Source organism: Plectrocnemia conspersa, unplaced genomic scaffold, assembly GCF_051122295.1.
Source record: "Plectrocnemia conspersa isolate PC_06_02 unplaced genomic scaffold, ASM5112229v1 ptg000006l, whole genome shotgun sequence".
NCBI classification, from domain to species: Eukaryota; Metazoa; Arthropoda; class Insecta; order Trichoptera; family Polycentropodidae; genus Plectrocnemia; species Plectrocnemia conspersa.
The window spans coordinates 172512-195437 of NW_028277170.1; the positions used below are offsets into that span (position 1 = coordinate 172512).

Below are 22926 nucleotides of genomic sequence, written 5' to 3' on the forward strand. Positions count from 1 at the left end.
TTTTGTTTTCTTTTATATAAGTAATTATTAAACCATCTTAAAACTATATCACTTATACCTATACTCTCCAATTTCTTTAACATTATTTTTCTGTCTATTATTTCGAAGGCTCTCTTGAAATCCAAGAAAACTGCTCCAATGATTTTGTTTGTATCCTTAGCCAAAAGCCAATCATTTATCACTACTTGTAATGCAGTTTCAGTGGAATGCTTTTCTCTGAATCCCGATTGTTGTTCACATATTATGTTTTGGGAAGTAATAAATTCCTTTAATTGTTTGATTACTACTTTATTACGTTTGATTACTTATAGGACATGCATTTTTCTGAACAAATTCAAGGGGGTCTCTGATTAGAATTCACGTCCAAAATAATAAAAGCGGTAGAAAAGCTCGTTTATCTAGCGTTCATATTAATACTTTTTAAAGCAATATTACGATGTGAGAATCGAATGAAGCATATCTAAGCCGAATTTTGATTAATATGAGGGTATAAAAACGATAATTATCATTTCTCAGAAAGTCAAAAGTTCACGTCAAAAGCAATAAGCGACTCCTATGCATCAGACACGAATCTGAGGTCCCGCCTTGATCCTTAATGCTAATGTTTTTTGGCATTATTGATGATTGTTAAATGTGCTTGGATTGGATTTGATTGGAGAATGTGATAGTTGGTGGGTTAGTTCGTGTTTTTCTTATTTCTTTGCATTTTTGATTTATTTGATCTATTTTAACCTTCATGATTAATAGATTTTAAGACGATGAATATTATTGTACTCTATCTGATTAATGTTTTTTAACTTTCTACGATTAATATAATTATATTTCCTTCGTCATCCATTGTTGATTTTTGACTGGCTTCTTAGTCTCAAAGAACTCCTTCCTTATGAACTCCTCTTTTTATTCCTCTATAATTGATCATTGTAATTTTGATTTAATTCACATGTACATTTAATTTTGTTTTAGTTAATGATTTTTATATACTTTTAAGCCTCATTTTTGTATTGGCAAAAAGAAGCTACGTCTGGATTGAGAAAGTTTTTTGCTGTATTGGAGATGACTAATTCTTCGTCTTGGCAAATTTAATTAGTCGCTCTCTTTCTTTTCGATCACATTTAACATTTAAAAAAATAACTGTTTCTTTCTATTATACATAAATAAAAGACATTTTTTTCTGTTGAATATATTTAAAAGAAAAACACAACTTAAACATATATAGATGTAGCAAAATACATATATTGACCGGTAAAAGGTGAAGTCAATTTAATAACAATTTTACATTGAAGCTGTTAATATTCATATATATGCCAACGATAACTCGTTTATATGTAAAATTAAAATAAATTTTCTCCTTCCTTTACTTTATTAACAATCGTGGTAATTGCAATCCATGAACATATTTAAAACATATTGAGCTAAGGTTATATTGATCAGATTAATTTTTAGGTGGAAAAACTACATAAACATTGCCCAGTCGTTTTATTAGGAAATTATCATTTCTGTTATTGTAGTGATTTAAATGCTATAATACTGTATTTTTCTTGCTATAACAACGCATCACCATCACTTCAACAACAAAAATGATAAGTTCGTCAAAAATTATTGAGCATTATTTTGTAGCGAATTTTTTTACTAGAAATCCAAAATCATAATTTAGAGCTCACTCAGCTTACATGAAAATAAAATATTATATCTTAAAACCAGGGGGGTAAATGATAACAGATGATACATAAATACAGAATTTAAATATAGATCGAACAATCTTTGTTGTAAATAATACAGTGCTATTATTGTAATTTATGAACTGAACCTCAATTTCGAAAAAAAAGAGCTATGATTCGCAAATATGTTGAACATTAACAGAAAAATTTAATGTCACACTGCAACTGCATTGTATTATTTTGAATATTATACTATTTTCATAAGACGATTATTATTTGAAGTGAATTCCAGAATATATTGAAGGTATAACAAGAAGCTCTATTTATTCAATAAAATGCAATCGAAACGTGCTATGCGAAGCTTTTGAATAAAAAAATACGATTGAAAAAGTGTATTATCGCACAATTTAGAGTTAAGAATAGTACAAATTAAATTAGTTGAAATCACACTAAAGTCTTAGGTGCGATTACAACTTTTTCTTTCTGTATTATCCTTGTGGTGTTGTGTCTCTATGTGCAATTAAACACGTATTAAATCATAATTTTTAGCGGTCTTATTGTATAGAAATATTAAATATTTCGCGCGTTGTCCTGACATTACACGTTCCGTCTGTAGATATTAATCACCGCTTAAATCTGTCTTAGAGAATAAGTATTGATGAGATACTTATACTTTTTCTTAGAAATACCTTATTTAAAATACTGGTTACGGTTGAGATCTACAGATTTAAACGGTAATTATTATCAAAGCTGGTTTTTGTAAGCTGAACTATTGCTCATGATATTAAAATACAGCGAAAGCTTTGGGAGGACCATATACATATCTATTCTATGGATCATAATTATGTGTTAGAGATCTTCTTATTCAAGTCACATTGAATTTAACATACATATATTGACGCAAGGTATGCTTTTAGTGTAGATGTTCTATTAATAGAATGATTGCTGCATAATGATATTTTTGCCAATTTAAATAAAAATATAATAATACAGCGATCATTCTATTATTAGAATATCAATAAAGCATACGTTAAATATATAGTTTAATATGTGTTTTCCTGCGTTTTAATCAAAGCATTTAATTCTTGAAGATGAAGGTGAAGTTTCGTCGATTTGTCATTGAAGAAAAATCTGAATGAAAATAATTCATTTTTAACAATTTACTTTCTACTGTTTAAAAAACTGCTTTAAAATATAGAAAACTATTAAATTTTAATAATAATTACTATGATATAAATAAACAATTATTTCTTGTTTATTTAAATAGAGAAATGATTATAAATTTTTAACAAAAGTGTAGGCATTTAATAGACATTAAGATTAAGTGCACATATATTATATTTTTTTATAATTTGTATATTTACCTTTAAAACTACAACTTCAAAATAAAACAATATGTGGATAAAAATAGTGCATGATTATGAATGCTAACATAAAATAAAAATTGTAATATTTGAAGCGCAATCAGCAAAAATATGTTACAATAATTAAATTCGCAAAATTTGCAATAGTTTTCCATAATAAATATAAATTTATAGCAGCTTTTTAACGTTACAATAATAATATAATAAATCTTACCTGTTATGAGAGTTTAAATTAGACGCCATTTAATAGGTCTTAAAGTTGACCATTGACGGCTAGGGATGTTCCACAAGCGGTAAAGCAGCGGTAAGATTTTAATAGTGCTGCGTCTAATGTACAAAATTGAAAAAATGTTTATAATATGATTTAATAATGCAATAATTAAATTATATATAAAAACAATAAAGACTCACCAGTATAAAAATTGATAAAGATGCAATGATATAAATAATTTCGTCCGCCTCCTTCGAGGCGGACGAATAAAGTGATTGAACGAGTATCAATTTGCGACTTAAATACTCAAATGCAGCGCGATAACGAGAGCTGGTGATAAAAAGTGTATTTATTTATATTTTATTGGTCAGTCAGTTATAGGCTACCTTTTTATTGTTAGTGGGTAGAAGTTTGAAATATCTAAATCCAAATGCCATTTTTAGCGAACACACATTTACATACAAATTGAGCCGCTGCAGTAGTATTTTTATTAAAATGGTTAACATATGTATGATTGATATATGTATGAAGCACAGCCCTCTTCCATTACCCACGTCAGTGTTACCAGAATGTTGCAAAGTTTTGGCCATAAAGAAGGAATAAATATATATATATATATATATATATATATATATATATATATATATATATATATATATATATATATATATATATATATATATATATATATATATATATATATAGGCTTACACACGTTAATAGAACAAATATACATTTTTTAGGTTATGGCCGGCCTGTGAGATTTTTCTTGTGTGTGCAATAAATATCTTTCTAAAAATGAACGATTAACAGACAAGAATCACTGTGCAATATGATTATTTTCTATTGGGACTGATAATCGGGTAGATTATGTTTTTTTGGTTGATGCATGACTGTGTTAGATTATCAGCAAAAAATCAATTTTTAACATAAAAATTATCTATACATTATTAATAAGAGTTGATATGTTATTTTGTAGTTAAATAATAATTGTAATATTTATTACACGCTACACGTTAAAATAGTAATAATAATAATAACAAAAAATGATTTTTTAAGTATTAATTAATTTAACAATCGCTGCTAAAACAACATTATTAATCAGCTATTTGATAACAGAACCAAATATATTATGCAGAATGAACTTCACGAGACACGATAATGATAGCACTATATAACAATTTTAACATTATTCTGCCACAAAAATATTTCAGCAAAGTTCATAGTTTTTCTAAACAGTTGCTACGAAAAAATATTAAAAAAATATTCTTAATATTTATTATTATCAGGCAATACCTGGATATTTTATATATATTTTTTATTTAATTCCAGCGGTTAATTGTCAGAGATTCAGAGATGCAACAACTAGTTAATGTAATACATTTTTTGTGCATGTGTAAATGTACCGAACAGCTGTTTTAGCATTATAATATTTAATGTATACATATCTCATATTTATTTATATACATGGCTTACTTTTCATATTATGTAGCGAACGTTTAAATCTCAACGCCACTGCCAATCCTAGACTTTAGAATACAATACTATTTATACCAAATTCAATTTTGACAGTCTTTCTTAATGTATATTGAAATCTCTTGAGCTTCATAGTATGAATATCATTTTATTATTAATATGTGTAATGTGTAAATAAAATAAAACGACTATTTATTTCATTGAACATTTAAAACATTTATTTATTGTAACATTTTTAATTTATAATGATTTATATATTTATATACCCTTCCATAAAGATTTTAAAAATTGAATTAAATATAATTGAAAACTTCACATTATATTATATATTCCTATTTACACAGTGATTAACATCACATTGGAATAAAACGATAAAAAAAGATTTTCCAATTTCACAGAATATTCAGACAATTCCACAAAATCAGTAAGGCCAACTCTATCTACCCCGTTGTTCCAAATCAGCAAGATGCACTTTTCTACTCGTTAAAAAGTCTCCGTTGATGAAAGTACAATTCCAAAAAGTTACATTTATAGATATATTTTTTACACAATCTTAAAGTTAAATCACATGCAGCAATTAATTTTAGTTATCGAATTTTTTCATTAAACTTTATACAAAAAATAAACATAAACGTCGTTTATGTTTAAGCAAAATTTATTCATATTCCTTTCAATTTCTCATCAACTGGGAGTAATTTAATCTATTAAAATATGTATTTTCTTACATATACAACTTTGCTTAAAAATCATACTCAAACCTAATTTATTTATAAATATGTCAAACACAATAACGTACTCCTTAACATCCTTCTCTTTGTGCAATTCTTGGGAGCAGCAGCCGAACATATCGGTCGATTGTCATCATTTACATTACTCGCTCTTAGAGACGATTTGTCGTTGAAGTAATGCGCTACAGCTCTTCAACTTTACTTTTTAAATATAGTATATTTGTTGCGATTACGGACATATTTATAAATAAATGAGGTATGAGGTATATGATTTTTTAAACAAAATTTATTTATATTCCTGTCAATTCTCAACTGGAAGTAATTTAATCTATTAAAATATGTATTTCCTTACATATACAATTTGGCTTAGAAAATAAAAAAACATAGTAGCCATGTTGCCGCCTAACGGAACTTGTCATGTTGAATTTAATTGTAGATCTTTTCAGTCGGTACATTGTGATTCCAGCGCCAAGCGATAGAAATTTGAGAAGTATGAATAACACCTCAGGATTAACTTTCTTCTCGATTTTTAAATTGTTAAAGCACTTGGAGATTATATCACAGATGTAACATCTCATTATTTAAGTAGTGATGGTGGCAGCAATGCACACTTTTCCATCAATCATGGTGAGCATCATTGTGTGCTTTACTAAATAAGTTTTATTCACCGTCATGACTTCCGTTTCTTGTAATGCATTTGTGGCGTTTCTAACATAGCTTATTTCTTAACTAGTAGTCTCTTTGATAAATCTAATTTTTAAGGAGCGACAATAATACGATAAGGAATGAGTTGGATTCTGCCATAAAACCTTATTATTCGTAGTTGGAGAGGCACAAAAAAATCTGGAATAGGTTAGCATTGAAATCGGAATTATATGGAGCTTTTTGTGGTCCATCACAACCCCACTTGCACATTATAACTAATGCACCTTTTTTATTAATTCAAAATTTGCAAAACTTTTTATAAATGTGTCATCTGTCACTCTGCAGTTTTACTTGACATAAGCTTCAGTTAACTGTTATGCTTCCTTATCGGGGTAGCACTCCAGTTTTGGCTCCTAGAAAGTTCCGCTTCAACCATAATTGGGAGTCTTATGAGGAAGTTAATTATGATGCTTTATTGTGCTTTGTTGCTCGTTTTGGTGTACTGGTGATTTTTTTAGCACTAGAGAAGCATCTCTTTTCCTGCTTTCTCCTAATTTTGACTTCCAAGTCGGTCGTGCTACGTAATTTTTTTAATTTTCCTTCTCTTACTTTATTTCTCAAACGGCTGATGGCCATCCCGATTGATTCGCTACCTTCGGAATGTTAAATGCACCTTCAAACCAACTTCTTCTTTACATAATGTTCCTCTTTTCTAAACAGTTCAGTCCATCTTTATTTTATTTCAAACATGAAATGCGAAAGATTTTTGCTTAATTTCCTTTATGATTTTGTAATATATATTTTTCCAGAATTTTTTAATGTTATTAAAATGTTGCTGCATGATGGTAAATAACTGTTTTCCAATCATGACTTTTAACATTTGCCGTTCCTAAAACAGAAAGCAAACAATTAAAAAAAAATAACTTATGGTTATTTTTTAGATTATATATCTACTCATTTTCTTGAAAAACTGTAATATTCCGCTTAAATTTTACATGGATCATAAAGAGATAAACCTGAGTAATGATCTTAAAATTAGAAAAAAATACTGAAAAATAAAACATTAGCAAAAAACAAAAAGCTATGAAAAGTAGACATGCTTACCTGCTTTATTACAATCCACGGTTTGCATTTTCAACTGTATCCGAATAAACTACTAATACATTGATCTATTAAATATACAGCAAATTAGGTCTTTAATTCTTTGATTGACTTATTTTCTAAGCTCCTAATATTTCATTAATACTCGAACTATCAAGTATACAATGTTGAAACATGAATTAAAAAATACGACACAGTCGTAATGTTTATTAAAAAATAATAATATTACAGCGAATAATAAATATGAAACATATAGTACAACTTATGAAATAAATATATAAATACAAGTGTACAAATGAGTTTTAGTCTATTTATCTGATCTGGAAAAATAGTGAAATGAAACGATCGAACATATAAATTCTAAGACTCATTGGTTCACCTAATAACTAGAATACAATACAATCACAGTTTATAATGGCAAAATAACATTATAATGGCACAACATACAATTCTATACAAAATATGTACCGCCTTTCTTTACAACAATAAACTAAACTCTGAAGATAATAAATATAATAGTTTAACATATTTTTTATAAAGTTATATTGAATGACTAAATAACATAATTAAATTGGACACAATATATGGTAAATAGTTGAGATCTATAAAAAAATGAAGATGAACGATCACTTTCGTATGGGAATTAAAAAGTAAAATTCAGTCTCATCATATTTGGACAGTTTCTAAAACCTTACGTATGTTCAAAATGCCGTACGGCAAAATTATCACAATCGTCTAGAACTAACAACTTAGTACAAATATATTTATATATGTACATATATATTTTAATATGCATATATAATTATATATACATATATATTTATATATACATATATATTTATATATAAATATATAAAGGTCCTCGACTTTCATTGTTTTTTTTCAATAAGCATGGCAATAATGATAGCTCTTTTTAAATATTGATTGCGTTGAATGAACTTCGGCATAATTAAAATGGCACAGACATTATATTTTATTATCTTCCCAGTTTTTAAACAAACGAAAGTTGTTTGTGACTGATGTCAATAATTTTTAATAAATGCAAAATGTCATCATCTAAATGACATTTGAAAGTCGTTTGTTCGAACGGACAAACAAGATAAAAAGTTTATTTTTATAATTGCAGAGTAGGGCAAAATGGTATCACTTTCAATGACCGCTTAATATCTGCGCAATTATAAATAAAGGTCAACTCAATTGCAAGATTATTGACCTTTGATATATAATAAAGAAACAAATTAAGGTAAATTAAATTGGACTTAAAAGAGGTGATTCTAAAGTCGTTCAAGATAATTTATAAGACCCTTTCAAATTTATCATTTCTTCAAAATAATATTACGTAAGATAGTTGTTCGTAATTTCTACAATACTGAAATTATAGCAAATATCATACAACCACGTGTACGAGGATGTGTCAAATGAAAACCTTAAAATATAATTTGAATAAAGTAGAATAAAATACTCATTGAAATTCATTGACAAAAAAGGTGTAGTGTGGTGACACACGTCTGTTACTTGAACAAGTGAACACATGGACTAGAAAAGTCTGTAACTCTTTTGAACAGCAGTTAAAAGCATCATTATTGTGAAGGAAGATACAAATTTTAGGTTTTCATTTGACTTACTCTTACACAAAGAAAGGAGCAAATGTTGCATTTGGGGTAAAAATATTGTATTATAAAGGTCAATTATCTAAATAGAAAAATGTATTCATAAGTAATGTGCTTTTGAATTGCCGATATAAAAAAAAGTATAAATTTAAATTCTTATCTTTGATATTATGGTTTTCGTTGAACTTAGGATATACTAGTACCGATTTTTTATCTCTCTTTTGAAATATCTGCAACTAGTTTTTTACCACTCAGATTACAACACCCATCAAAATGACAGGTTTCATTGCAAATTTGGATTTTAGGATTTACTTTGCAAATTGTACAACACAGACTTTTGTAATTGAACAATGAAAACATATTTACTCTATTTTTATTTTCGGAAACTTCTTATTTTTGAATATTTGGTCATTATGTATCAATCTCTACTGATACCTGCCAAATTGACAGGTTATGAACTTATCACTTTTGAAACAATATAATCATGGTGGAACAATTTATGTAAATGATTTTTTGTTTCAAACCCAAATTCGATGCATTAAGTGCATTTTGATTTATGAGAATTCTAGAGGGAATATAAATCTAAGATTCTTTCGTTATTGAGAGGGGACGACTGATACATAACAATGTACATAGGAAGCCTGGTGAAGTTGACCATATGGCTGAATAAGTAACGATTCATACATAATCAAGAGATATGGCACATGCGCATCTGAGGTCCCACAAACTATGTCCATGAACCTAACAACCATCGAGAAGCACGCTCACATTTTTACAATTCCTTTCAGCACACGACAGTGTATATAACCCAGTGCAAAACCGGACTAATCACACTCGACTCCACTACACATTGAAGCTCGGACTACTATTTTGCTCCAAGGATTACTTTATTGCAAAAATGTAAAAAGATTGTGCGTGGAAAGCGTGCAAAGAAAATTAAATGTTTCCTAAAAACAAATGATTCATTTAATTTTATTTCGATTATAAATTTAGTTTTTTTAATCAAAAATATTTTTAATCTCTCGTTTTTTTCAAAATAATAATACAATAAAAATAAAATTTTAATGACTTTTAAAACATTAACAATAGTGCATAAATGGTATTTTCAAGTTGCACCCTTTCAACAAACTGGGAGTCCTAACATAATAAAGTGTGGTTAACGTTGCATGTGTGAGAAGAACTCAAATAATATGATTAATTATGGTCACTGTCATTATGGCTGACCACCCCCCGCAAAGAAAACAGCGTATAAAAATATTATCACTATGATACGAGCTTTCGTGCTTGTCTTCCATTTTTTCTGAAAATTCGGCACTAGCTGATCATATGTTCAATGAAGAATACAACATCAATTTAGACGTTACTAAAAAATAAAATACAGTAGCAAGAATAAATAGAACAGCTATTAACCCTTTCTCCGCGGATGGCTTCTATAGAAGTCATCAAAAAACCATTGGGCACCTAAAGGTGCCATAAATCTTTGAGCCTAATAATATGGTTTTTTAATATAATTTAAGACTAAATCTCTTGAATTTATTGAACCATAATATTTAAAAAAATATGGCACGAATAGGTGCCCCTCGCCACATATTAACAAATTTAGAAATGTGGCGCAAAAATATTAGCCACGGTGAAAGGGTTAAGAAATGAATTTAAAAAATGTACTGTAATTGTTGTTAAATGTATATAAAAAAAATTTACTGAATCTTTCAGATTTGACAATTTATACTATATCTTTATTGTATTACATAAAAGATTCTTGTAATTAAGCTTTAATTCATTTTAAAGCGACAAGACTGCTCGATGGACAAAAAAAACACTCAAAAACTACACTATTACCGGGTACACTTAATGAATTGCCAAATTTGAAGATTTTGAAATAAACTACACAATAAGATATCATTTGGACTTTCCCTAGTACATGAGTGTTCAACCCTTTGTTGCCGACCCTTTTAGGGTTACAATCTAACTATCGATATATCACATAATTATATACTCAGAAAAATGTTATTTGCTCCTGGAGCAAATACTATCCAGCCTATTTAAAATGTATACGATTCTTTCTTCAATGACGATGTAGGATCCGGCCATTCTCGCCAATGTAGCAAAAACCTGTACATCGGATTTCGGCAACCAAAGGGTTAACAAATATACTTTCTTCAATTAAATACTACAGTAACAATCAATTGACTAATTAAAGCTGAGGACTTATCTAAGCAACTTGAAAGATAACGGAGTCGCTTTTCAAAAATATGAAGATGGTAAAAATATAGATATTCTTTAGCCATCTAATCGTAGAGTCAATAGCTCTATTTCAGGCTTTGTAGCCAAGTAGCTCAACCATTAAGTGAGATTGGTCCTGTGCCAAGTTCATGAGACTCGCTTTGAGTAAATCGGTGCTCTTCGCTCTGTCGTCGGGATCGGTCTTCAGGCAGCTCTCGACGAATTCCCTGTAGGAGGGTTTGTAACGTTGGTCCCCTGAGATCATAGCTGTGAATATGTATAAAAATAATTGATTAGTGACAGGGTAAAATAATATGATTATACAAGACAAAGCTATTGAATATATTCACTACATCAACGAAGATATATGTATATGTAAGATTTAACTTGATCCATACCGCCCACTAGTAGGCGATTCACGTGTGCTTTTGTATGTTGTTACAAATTTTGCTATTTTTCCATAAATTTAAATATTGCTATATAACAACTTTGCATGTTTGACGTTTAATCCAGTCACGGCAGACAAATAGATTAAAACTTTGTTCAAAATAGCTTGATTTTTTTTTATCTACATCGGCTGCTGCGTCAAACTTCCAGACTACACTTTGCATTTTGAAAACGCGACAAAATCGTGTTAATGAAAACAAAGTGATGCGTGTGAAAAGTCAGGAGAAGTCAATGTAAGTGAGACATAAATGAGTCTTCGAATTTCCACAATAGGCGCACTACATGGTTAGATTTGTGGGAGTAAGCGTCACATTTATAACCATTCTAATACTAATTATTGACGGTTATGACATACATACAGGAGGTGTTATACTGTATATTATAAAATATATAAATTATAATACACTATTTAAAAATAAAAAAAGATAAGATATACTGGTCCACCATGGTAAAGATTTTCGTGGAAAAATATTAATATTATTATGTTTAGCATAGTGATCCAAATTTATTCTTGGAATTCATAAATAATATTTCAGAATGGAGTTCTGATAAAATTACCGATACCATTTTAATTGGACTGCAATTTTATGATAATTGGAACAAATGTAAGGATTTTTATACTTCAAAAATAGAAAAATGGGCAAATATATGTATTTGGCTTAAGACAATGTATTAACGAAAATCAAGGACAAGTAATACCTCGAGCACATGAATAGATTTAGTTTAATCAATGGTAAAAGAGTACAACGTAAATTGAAAATATCGTTAAAAATTACTTATCAAATTATTGTTTTATTTATACAGAAAAACATAACGTAATTAGAGATTAATAGATTTTAACAAATTAAGAATAAAAGTACAAAAATGTGACAGGAATGTAGATAACACGTATGTTAATATAATATGGAACAATATTTATTTTCAACTCAAAACTGTGATTTAATGATGTTAAAAATGCTTTAGAGCTGAGATGAATCAAATAAACAAAACGAGTAGAATCTAGTTTGTAATGGAAAATATAGCAACAATGTAGAAATATGGCAGTTAAAGCATTAAGAATAGCTAAATATTTTTCTTTTAGGCAATTAAGTTATCGAACAAATTTTAAAGTCTGTCGGTTATAACAAATCATTAGTCCAAAGACTTTAAAAATGTCAAAATAGGTAAATAAAATCAGGTTATTGATATAAATAACTACCCTTAGTAACGTAAATTACCAGTGTGTATTTGCGTGGAATGTGCTAACTTGATATTACCAGTGAGTATTTGCTAAATATTAAAGAACTTCATTCAGTGATAGGTCAAAAGCTTCGTTATTATTTTTTGAGAATAACGATATATTTTGTTATAATCAATACTATTTTTTATAATGTTATATAATTTTATTTTTTAAATGATTCACTAACCCTCTGTCTTTGGATTAAGACAAATTTCTACTAAAAATAATATCGATTATAACAAAATATATCGGTATCATTTTTTCAGAATAACAATATATTTTGTTATAAACGATATTATTTTTAGTAGAAAATTAGTGATTCATTTAAAAAAAATATATAGGTAAATATAAACTTACCAATGTTTTTATATTATAAATAAAACATAAAAATCTTTAAATTAATACCGTCTCTGATCATGTTGGGAATGTTTTTCTCATGAAAGTTGTATTTAGACATCGTCAGAAGTCCTAATTCCAGAGTAATGATTCCAATTGACCAAACGTCGGCTTTAGAGTTGTAATGCTTCCACTGAAAACAGATTTAAACACAATATTAATATATGCAATAAAGATTCGAAAGTGAAATGAAAAGCAAAGTCGTTTAGTGACAACAGCGTCGAGGTAGTACATGTAGACTCTGGCACTCATTTTTGTATAGAGACTGTTATTTTTTATGTTTATATAAGTTTTTATTTATTTTAACCCTTTCTGCTCGTAAGGTGCGTGAGACACACCAGTGCTTGGTTCTATATTACTCGTAGGGTGCGTCAGACGCACCATTTCAATTAATGAAATATAACGTCGATTTTTGGGTATTTCCTGTGCATGTTTTGAATGGCGTTTTTGCAGTGTTGTAGACAAGAGTTTCAAGAAGCATATCTTATCAAAAAAATATCATTTTTAATTGAATCAAGCCGGGGAGAGCTCATTTATCGCGATAAGTCGGGGTTTTTTGATGACTAAATTTAAATGCAGATGTGCCGTAGATTTTTCCCGAAGGCAATTGTTTGCGATCGTCCTTCGGTAGAAGTCCTAGGCCCCAAGTTTCCGCAAACTGTATACAACCTATTTATTATTTTTAATTGTTTTACACTAATAGAACTTGGGGATTTACGAAAAATTAATAAATAATATTTTTCCATATTTGTTTCTTTAATTTATAATAAATCAACATCCCACATATTATTAAACGTAGTGCCCTTTTTCGTGCATCACTTTGTTTATTTTTATATAAAAATATGCTATTTAAGCATTATTAGCTCGAATATATAAAATCACAAACAAATATGTACCATAAAGCTACTCATTAAAAGTTTTGTCTATTTTTAATTAAGAAGTATATAAATAATATGACATTAACTACAACGTTTCATTTGACCTTTTATGGGACGTATTTAAGTTTTTAAAAATATACCTAACATCAGTTTATATACGCATAGATATACCTTGTGGATTTTTTAAATGTTGTAAAACAGTACAATTTTGTATTTCTGCAAGCGATGTAAGCTTTCTTCGTTCGCAGATAGATATATCTAAAACTGAGCGGCATGTCTTTGTTATTTGTGTAAATTTATTTATTTATTATTATCATTGGAACAATTGAAGTTATTTACATCAAACTGGCAAATACAGATGATATTAACATTATTGGCAGCTATGGAGGCATTCCAAGAGCTACAAAGAAAATAGAACTTATGTCAGCCAAAAGGTGTTTCTTTCATCTTCATACACTTCAAAACCACTCGTATATTCAGAAGAACTAAAACACGTTTATACAAGACTCGTACGAGTTGTATCAGAAGTCTGACGTCGTCAAGTATATTAAAATAAGGTGACAAGACATCCACGGAGGATTGTCCCCTAACTACACACTTATTGGGAGGTCTACTGTATATGTAGAAAAAGTCTGGAGCATACTAAACGACCGAAATCCATAATAAACAGTTCTTGCATGCCGATTAAATAGCAGTGCAAAATTCTTAGAACTAAATTATTTATCAATACTATTAACAAAAATATATTTAATATATTTTTATAAGCATGAAAGACATTAACTTTAGGGCCTTTTAATGATATAAATTGAGGAATAATTTTAAAAGTACAAAATAAGCAAACATACTTACCTTCGATCTAAAAAAATAAAAACACCAAACATATTTTTGTACATATAAGCATTATATACCTTGCAAATTTCTGGTGCTATATAAGGTACGGTGCCAATTCGACTACCTTGGACCACGTATTGAGTATTAGGATCGACGAAAGCTGCGACTCCAAAGTCACAAATTTTTATGCTTCCATCGAAACCGAGAAGTATATTACCCGGCTTCAAGTCTCTGTAAAGAAAATGTATTAAATTAATATATTATCGATTGCATAATAGATAAGAATAGATGTTACAAATCTTACTGATGAACAATGTTCATGGAGTGTAAGTATGCTATTGCGTTCACAACCGGCCAGAGGATCGTAGCTAGCGTTACGTCGCTAAACTTACGCAACTTTCGTTCACGGATCACTTGAACGAACGAACCTGAAATTAAACGAATAATTACTATTGATCGTCTTGTGGAAAAATGAGATTTTATGCACGTATATTGTACATACCATACATCAGTTCCATTATCAAGAATGAGGAATCGTCATAGAAAAAGGTAAACATTTGTATGACGAGCTCGTGCTTGATTTTGTTCAATATCTATGATAAAAAATTGTTATCTTCTGCAATTCGTACTCATAAAGGTACAATGTTCAATATACATACTTTCATTTCATTCTCCACTCGAACTTTGGATATTTTATCCTTCAGAGATGTCTTTTTTATAGCACAAATCACATTGTTAGGAATGCACACAGACTTGTAAACTTCGCCCTGACCACCTCGGCCTAGAAATAATAATAAAAATAAACTGTTTTGTAATCAATTTTTTATTTATTGTGGTTACGTTTACATTGTGGCTTTCAATACCAGGGTATATGGGTATTTTTAAATTCAACACCAAAAGTCTATAGCATATTATCTTGACTTAGAAAATGACTCAAAATTACGTTGAATACACAAAAGTATATAAAGCGCAAAATATGCAAATACACTTAAAAATATATATAAAATTCGCAATATTTACATTGATAATCAAATAACAAATGGATTTTGCATCCTTCTTTAATATAATATTATAAGAAATGATTTTTATGAAAAGATCTGTGATAAAGTTAAAATGAGCAGATGAAGAAATCCTATTTAAATACCCTATTTGCATCAACACAGTCAGTTCGAGAGCTATCTATTTCATCATTATTTATAATTGAGAAAGAGATCGCAAGTTTGGGTTTACGCCTCTACTATTAGCTCTAAAGCACATACGTTCGATATACTTAGCATTATAGACCTTCATGAGGATTTTCATCGCTGATTTTGAAGAAATTGAAAAAGATTTATTATTGGTTAGTCCACTATATTCATTCAACATGGAAAAAGTTTTACCGAAAATTCAATTACAATACGATAATCTTATTAAAAATGAATTTAAAACAATGCAATTTTTTTCCCCGTCATTTAAAGAATTTAAAGAATTATGAAATCAAGAATGTTTGGTTTGACTTGCTGGTGCGAGATATTTTTTTTGTAATGAATTATAACAAATCAAGATATCGCTCTTAGATCTGTGATGAAAATTTACTTTCAATTCTTCGCATTTTAACTAGCACCTTGCATCCTGATTTTAAAGAAAATATTAAAAATTAACAGTGCCTTTTTTCATCTTATTAATGTAAATTTTATGTAAAATGTAATGTGTATTTTTTTCAAATAAAATACCTTAAGTTCTGTAAGGTGTAAATATATTTTTCCCATTATTTTTTAAATAAAATACATTAAGTTCTATAAGTTTTTAGATGTGGTAATCTTATTAATTGTTCTCTCAAACTTTTTTTCGTTTATTGTGTTATTAAACCACTATGACTAATTATGGTAACCTGCCATGTCATAATGGCCAATTATGTATTGTTATTGTTTGTTTTTTATGTATGTTAAAGACAAATAAATAAACTTATTTATAATTATTATTATTAAGTTTTTTTCATTTAAACAATATGTTTTTATTATTTCTTGAAAATGCATATTCTACAATTGTAAGTATAATTGATTTTTTTGTTATAATCATTACTCCTGTTTATATTTTGATTCCTGTTTATATCATTACTATATTTTTTAATTTATCAATCAACTGGAGTATTGATAGATGCATAGAACGTGTGCTTTAGAGCTAATAGTAGGAGCGTAAACCCAAACTCGCCATCTCTTTCTCAATTATGAATAATGATGAAATGGATAGCTCTCGAACTGACTGTATTAACGCAAATATCGTATGCGTGACCAATAAACAGAGAATATAATTTTGAATTTGGGGAGTTCTATAAGAATATAGGCGATTGAAAATCGTGAGAAAATGTTGTTATATGTTTCTGGAGATCTCGGTTTATTTAGCATGTTAAAAGCGTTAGTCATAAAGCATTTGAATTACTACACTTTTTTATGGGTGCAAAATATTTAATTTACGACAATACACAACACAAATAATAAAGAGTTTTCGAATTTAATTTTGAGTATAATTTCGAATTTAATCTGTAGGATTTTTTAATTATTAAAAAACCTTAATTTTGAAACAAAATAGTGAAACAATCTGACTAGCTTAACCAAGAAATTAACAATGTATATTTTTTGAAAAAGTTTAAAAGCGATCAGATTAAAATGTCCTGTGAAGACTAATAACAAAAATAACATTAATTTTTAATTTTATATTATTTTAATTTGTAACACATTGAATACTGCGACTTATTTGCGATAATTAAGAGAAAAATCTGCTGGAGTCCCCCAAGTTCAATTTTTGGACACTTGCTATTCACAATATTTACGAATGATTTCTCAACTAAACCTCATAGAAATGACATTACAACTTTATTGTTTTTATAAAAATTCCACTGGGCAGCAGATAAGACTGCAAAACAGAATAACAATAATTAAAAATGTTTCGAAAAAAGGCTATTCACTGTAAATCACACTGAAAGTGTCACAGAAATGTTTTCCTCTAGAAGTAAAAAAGTTTTCGCTGTCTATAAATTCGTAAAAATTAAAATGTATAACAAATTTATAGACTGGCAAATTACGACAAAGTACCTAGATCTCATCTTAGATTCTTAAATTTCGGGAAAATCTCAAATAGATAAACTAATTCAAAAGAATTAAAAGAACCGGAGCAAAACTATACCTCCTTTTTTGCCGCAAAAGTAAGTTAAATGTATAACATAAACATTAGATGGTCGGAATTTACATTAATTGGTCGAAATATTAAAAGATTGGAATTTTAATTGGACTGGTCAAAATTTATATTAAATGCTAAGAATTATTTTGACAGATGGTCAGAATATTTTTTTCAGTCAGTATTTATTACAGTTCATCAGTCAGTATTTATAAAGAATAGCCATATGATCTGTATTTTAATCTCAAGTCAGTTTTATATTGACAGAAAGTCATCATAATAATACATGGTCATTATCAAAGAGTTTTATGACCAACTTCTTTGCTTGGGATCGCAATATTGTCAGATGTAAACACATCAAGGAAGGCCTGCTTTCCGCCGTCGCTCAGTCGTTATTACCGCTTCGTTCGTCGCTCTGAATACCTTCGCGTCATACATACAATTAAATAGATTCGTTGAGTTATTCATGGGGTGCTCAATGTTCTGACCTACGCACGCTCGCATCTAACCTGTCCAACAGTTTTAGTGCGTGCTAGATATTTTATATGATATTTCTAAAATAAATAATTTATTGCCCATTTATATTTGAAAATGTTTTTTTTTACTTCATATGATAGTCTTATATTTTAATTCTGACCATATGCTATTTTTATTCTAACCATTTGATATTTATTCTGACCCTGAATAATATAATTATGACCAGGCTGTTAATAATTCTGACTGAGATTTAATTTTTATTGTGACTCAAAGTTAATTTAAATTCTGATAGATAGGAATTGTATGTATTTTGCATTGCATTTATTACAAAGTTGTAAAAATTTAAAGATCGATATCTCATAAAAAATGTAAATTATTTGTAGTATTTAATTTTTGATTTGGTGTTTATATTTAGTGGAATGATAAGTTCAACTATTTTGTAATTGGCGTTATTGTTTTAATTTAGGTCAGCTATTATTTTTATTTCATTGTGAAAAAAATAGTATCATTTCTCAATATAATAAATTTGTTGATATATTTTATGCAATATTTCTGTGAATTGTTTTGTATTTTAATTTGCATAAAGAAAGTGATGTCGAAATTAGACTTATTGGATTAAATCAAAATCGAAAAGCGGATTTAAACAATAGTGATGAGGAAAAATTAATATGTGCTTAATAAATATTATTATTAATCGGGTGATAATTTTTTAGGCTTCAAGTAACCGCAAACTGTGCGGAATCAATCACACAATAGAAAGAAAAGTTGGTACTTCATTAAAAAGGAGTATTTGTAAAAATCAAGAGACGGATATTTTAGAGTGGATTGATAAACGAATCGGAAGATTGTTTTTTCTTGGGATTAGAAGCAAGTGCAGTCAACGCTTAGGATAATGAGAAATTAATAATAGGGAAGATATGATGAACAAAACCCAAGCGAAGCATAAAGTTTCGTAAATTATTTGTAAATAAAACGATTAGTGATTTTCAGGATGATTCAGATTTAAAAAAGAAGTCGTCCTTCAGAAGAACAATTATATAGGAAATTTCTTTACTTTATTAAATTAAATGATACAAATGCAATGATTGTGTTTTATGTTTTTAGAGAACAAAAACAAACTGTGATTTTGATACAATTTTAGCTATTGATAAAAATTTGCTTTTTTTAATTTTTTTTCTTTAGTGGAAACTCTGAATGCAAAAACTTTACTTAAATCCGATGAAATGATATTTTCAATATATTTAAGTGATTATTTCCATAGAAACCAAATAAGAGATTTACTGTGCGGTGAATAAATATGGTCTCTTGGCACTGTTTTATAGTTTTATTCTTGTAGTATATTTTATGATATGCAGCAGAATACTTTATTTCTTGACTGACTGTGAAACAAGAGGATAATCGTTGATTAAGTAACGAAAGTTGAAAATCAATAAGGTGAGTGTAATCAATCTGGGGGTGAGGGCATCGACCCAGTTTCGTCAATCTACTCTCGCAGATACAGGAAGCAATTTTACAACACATATTTATCAATTAACAACCTGGTCACATATCTTAGCGGGAGCAATTGTTGTTATTGGATGATAATATATTAACATATGTGCAGTTAATAATTAGAATATGGTGCAATTCTTGCATTTCGTGCGCAATAGGTCGCGTTTTAGTACACTGCGCAAGATTTCGCCCTAGCTACTATAAATATAAATAATGAACAAAAACAGTGACGAGCGCTGAAATGGCGATAGTGCCTCAGCGCAATTGTCAATGATACCTATTATCTCTTTGAGGGAGTAGGCGTCGATTTTGTCGGGCCAAGGTTTGGACGAGACCATGATGACGGGTGGTCGAACGGACACTGACAGCCGTTGTGTCTGACATTTGTGGCCATAATATTACGAAAAGCGCCCATGATTTAAATAAAATACTAATAAAAAGATTTAAATAATAATGTTTATAAAAGTTTAAAATTAATGAAAATTATAGAACATAATTTCAAAAATAAACGCACAATTTTTGTGTTATTATATATATTTTCATAAAACATTTATTTCAATATAATATATAAAGTTACAAACATACATATTAAAAAAATACATGTCACTGGTTACTAACCATTTACATGTTTACAATAGTGATATTATATTACAATAAATTATAAAGAAGAAAAAAAGACAGAAAGTAAAGCATACTATCAGTCATGTATATTATCTAAAAGGGGCAAATGATTGTAGATTTTGTTAAATTAATTATAATAATTAAAAAGTCAAAGACTTTTTCCCAACAAAATACAAGAAGCTTATAAATATTGTTTTTAAACAACGTTATGTATTGAAAAGCTAGACATCTAAAAACTTCCGCTTTAATCTCTTCATTTGGAAAATATATATTTATCATGTGAATATCTAATGCTAATTAAAGTAGGTTAAAAATATCAGTGTTTTATAAAGGGTGAAATAGGATTTGCTATTTCAATGCGTCCCAGATACATATAATAATCCGTCGTAATTGTTTGACCTCATTTGAGAACTCATAGTGAACGATACCAGTTGAAATACACTATACACGATTCCTAATTAGTATTGTTTTGTACTAGATTATTTGCCAACAACCAATAATGAGTGCGCTTGTTATTTCAGTATATGGTGAACGAAATAAACAAACATTACCAGATAGATATTTCGAGATTATCAGTCGAGCGAGAACTTAACATGGCAAAAAACATAAATGAAATTATTATCAGCATTTGCAACTTGCTGAACAATTGTATTCTTCCCGTTGACATAAGTGACTTTTCAAAAGTTTTCAATGGACCATAAATAAAGCTAGTCGGTGTATTTATAAATAAAAGAAAATGATATGTTAAATCTTCAGCTGTTTAAATTATTTAAGTTCTGCAAAAGCTTTCATAAAAGAAATGTGACTATTTTCATTCATAAACCGTTGCATTGACACGATCGACACGGGCAGTAGTACCTATTATATTTCGAAAAGCGTCTATAAGCACGTATTTCAGACACTTCCAACAAAGCAATGAGAGTTCACCCAATTTCGTTATAAGCGAAGCAAGTACGACTAAGACACTTGATGGATATCGAGGAAGCAGCTGGTTTCCACTTCGGCGTCAAGTGAATCTAGAATTCAACCCGATCATCGTCGTTAAATGTTTTTTGTGAAAAACACATAATGAATATTTTTAGTAAATAATATGTACACTGATTGATTTATTGTAATTTAAATTGTTTGCTCAGGATTGTCTCAATTTGTATATTCATGAAACACATGTAGCATGAATAGTGAGTCAAAAGGATTTTTTATGTAAATAAAAAAATAATATATTGCATTTGACAACCCTCAAGCCGCTTATAAAATTCATCCATAAATTATACACTGACAGTTTTTTTAAACAAGGTATTATCACAAATACACATAAAAATATGGTTCGCGTATAAATAAATCAATAGGCGGCTTTAGCGAGATCTGTTGAATTTATTTAAAAATAATATCGAAAAATTATAATTTTAGACATTATTAGGTTAAGCCATAGATGTCTCTAGCACAATTGTTTATTTGTAATGAAAAAACAAGGACATTTCAGCTTTTTCTAGGAAGGGAGAAAAGGGGGGGGGGGCAAAAGATAACAAGTCGTTTTTTTAATATTTTGTTCTCATTAAATTCATAATATTTGACGCATTTTTTGTCCAAAGTCAGGGAGAGGGGCTTTTACCTGCCCCCCCCCCTCCAAGTGACATCCTTAGTAGGGCACACACATGTTCTATCCACCTATGATGTGCATATGTAACTCGCTTGAGGCTTTGAAAGTGCTACTCTGATTATCGTTGAATGACTTTTCAATTACTGGATATATATTTTAGATGTATGGGCGATGGATAGGCAAGAACAAAGGCATATTGTCGCCACAGGGAGTAAGACATTCATAAACCCTTCTATTAGACACATCATTTAATATTCAATCCAACTCTTCAGAGCGCTTCCATTGAGACGCGTTGAAGTGATTCTAGGCCGCCAGCGTTTCCTTAAAATATAAATTTCGTCTAAAACTTAACAGTTTTAAAACAAATTTCTTCAGCAATATTTTTTTTATATGTTCATATGTGGTCGAAAAATATTATCCAACTTCTAAAGCTTTATCAAACATTGAACCACTTCGCTTCATTGATATTGACATGCATATTACAGACTTTACTATTAAATATTAAAACACATAAAATAAAACATTATAATTTTTTAATATTCTTACCCGTGGAGTAGTAGCTATTTGGGTGAGCTTCTCTCTCTTGAATGATGATCTCGAGCACTTACATCCGTAGGTGATTGTAATTTTGTTATTTTTTCGTGTGACACATGTCGGCCGTCTCACAATATATCATTTGGAGAGGATACGAAATAAAAAGAGTAATTGCAACGTCAATCTCTAAACATTTATTGAATTCTTAGTGTTATAACATTTTTCAAAATTACTAGTTGGTAAATACATGATCTAACAGTATTTAT

At 28.9% G+C, this 22926-nt stretch overlaps 1 protein-coding gene and 1 long non-coding RNA gene across 2 annotated transcripts; both read right to left on the reverse strand.

The window, feature by feature from the left end:
* Positions 1 to 1341: 1341 nt before the first annotated feature.
* Positions 1342 to 3796, reverse strand: LOC148233971 (uncharacterized). The gene is made up of 3 exons (XR_015810198.1): positions 3434 to 3796; positions 3237 to 3349; positions 1342 to 2789 (listed from the first exon to the last, which is right to left on the reverse strand). It is a non-coding gene; the product is annotated as an uncharacterized LOC148233971 (long non-coding RNA).
* A 5390-nt stretch (positions 3797 to 9186) lies between these two features.
* LOC148233972 (serine/threonine-protein kinase OSR1-like) lies at positions 9187 to 20284 on the reverse strand. Its single transcript, XM_088188217.1, has 7 exons — positions 20186 to 20284; positions 15447 to 15568; positions 15290 to 15380; positions 15092 to 15215; positions 14865 to 15018; positions 13088 to 13211; positions 9187 to 11283 (listed from the first exon to the last, which is right to left on the reverse strand). The coding sequence occupies exons 1-7, from the start codon at positions 20244 to 20246 to the stop codon at positions 11108 to 11110; spliced, it is 852 nt and encodes a 283-aa protein (XP_088044343.1). The 5' UTR covers positions 20247 to 20284; the 3' UTR covers positions 9187 to 11107.
* Between the last annotated feature and the right edge of the window lie 2642 nt (positions 20285 to 22926).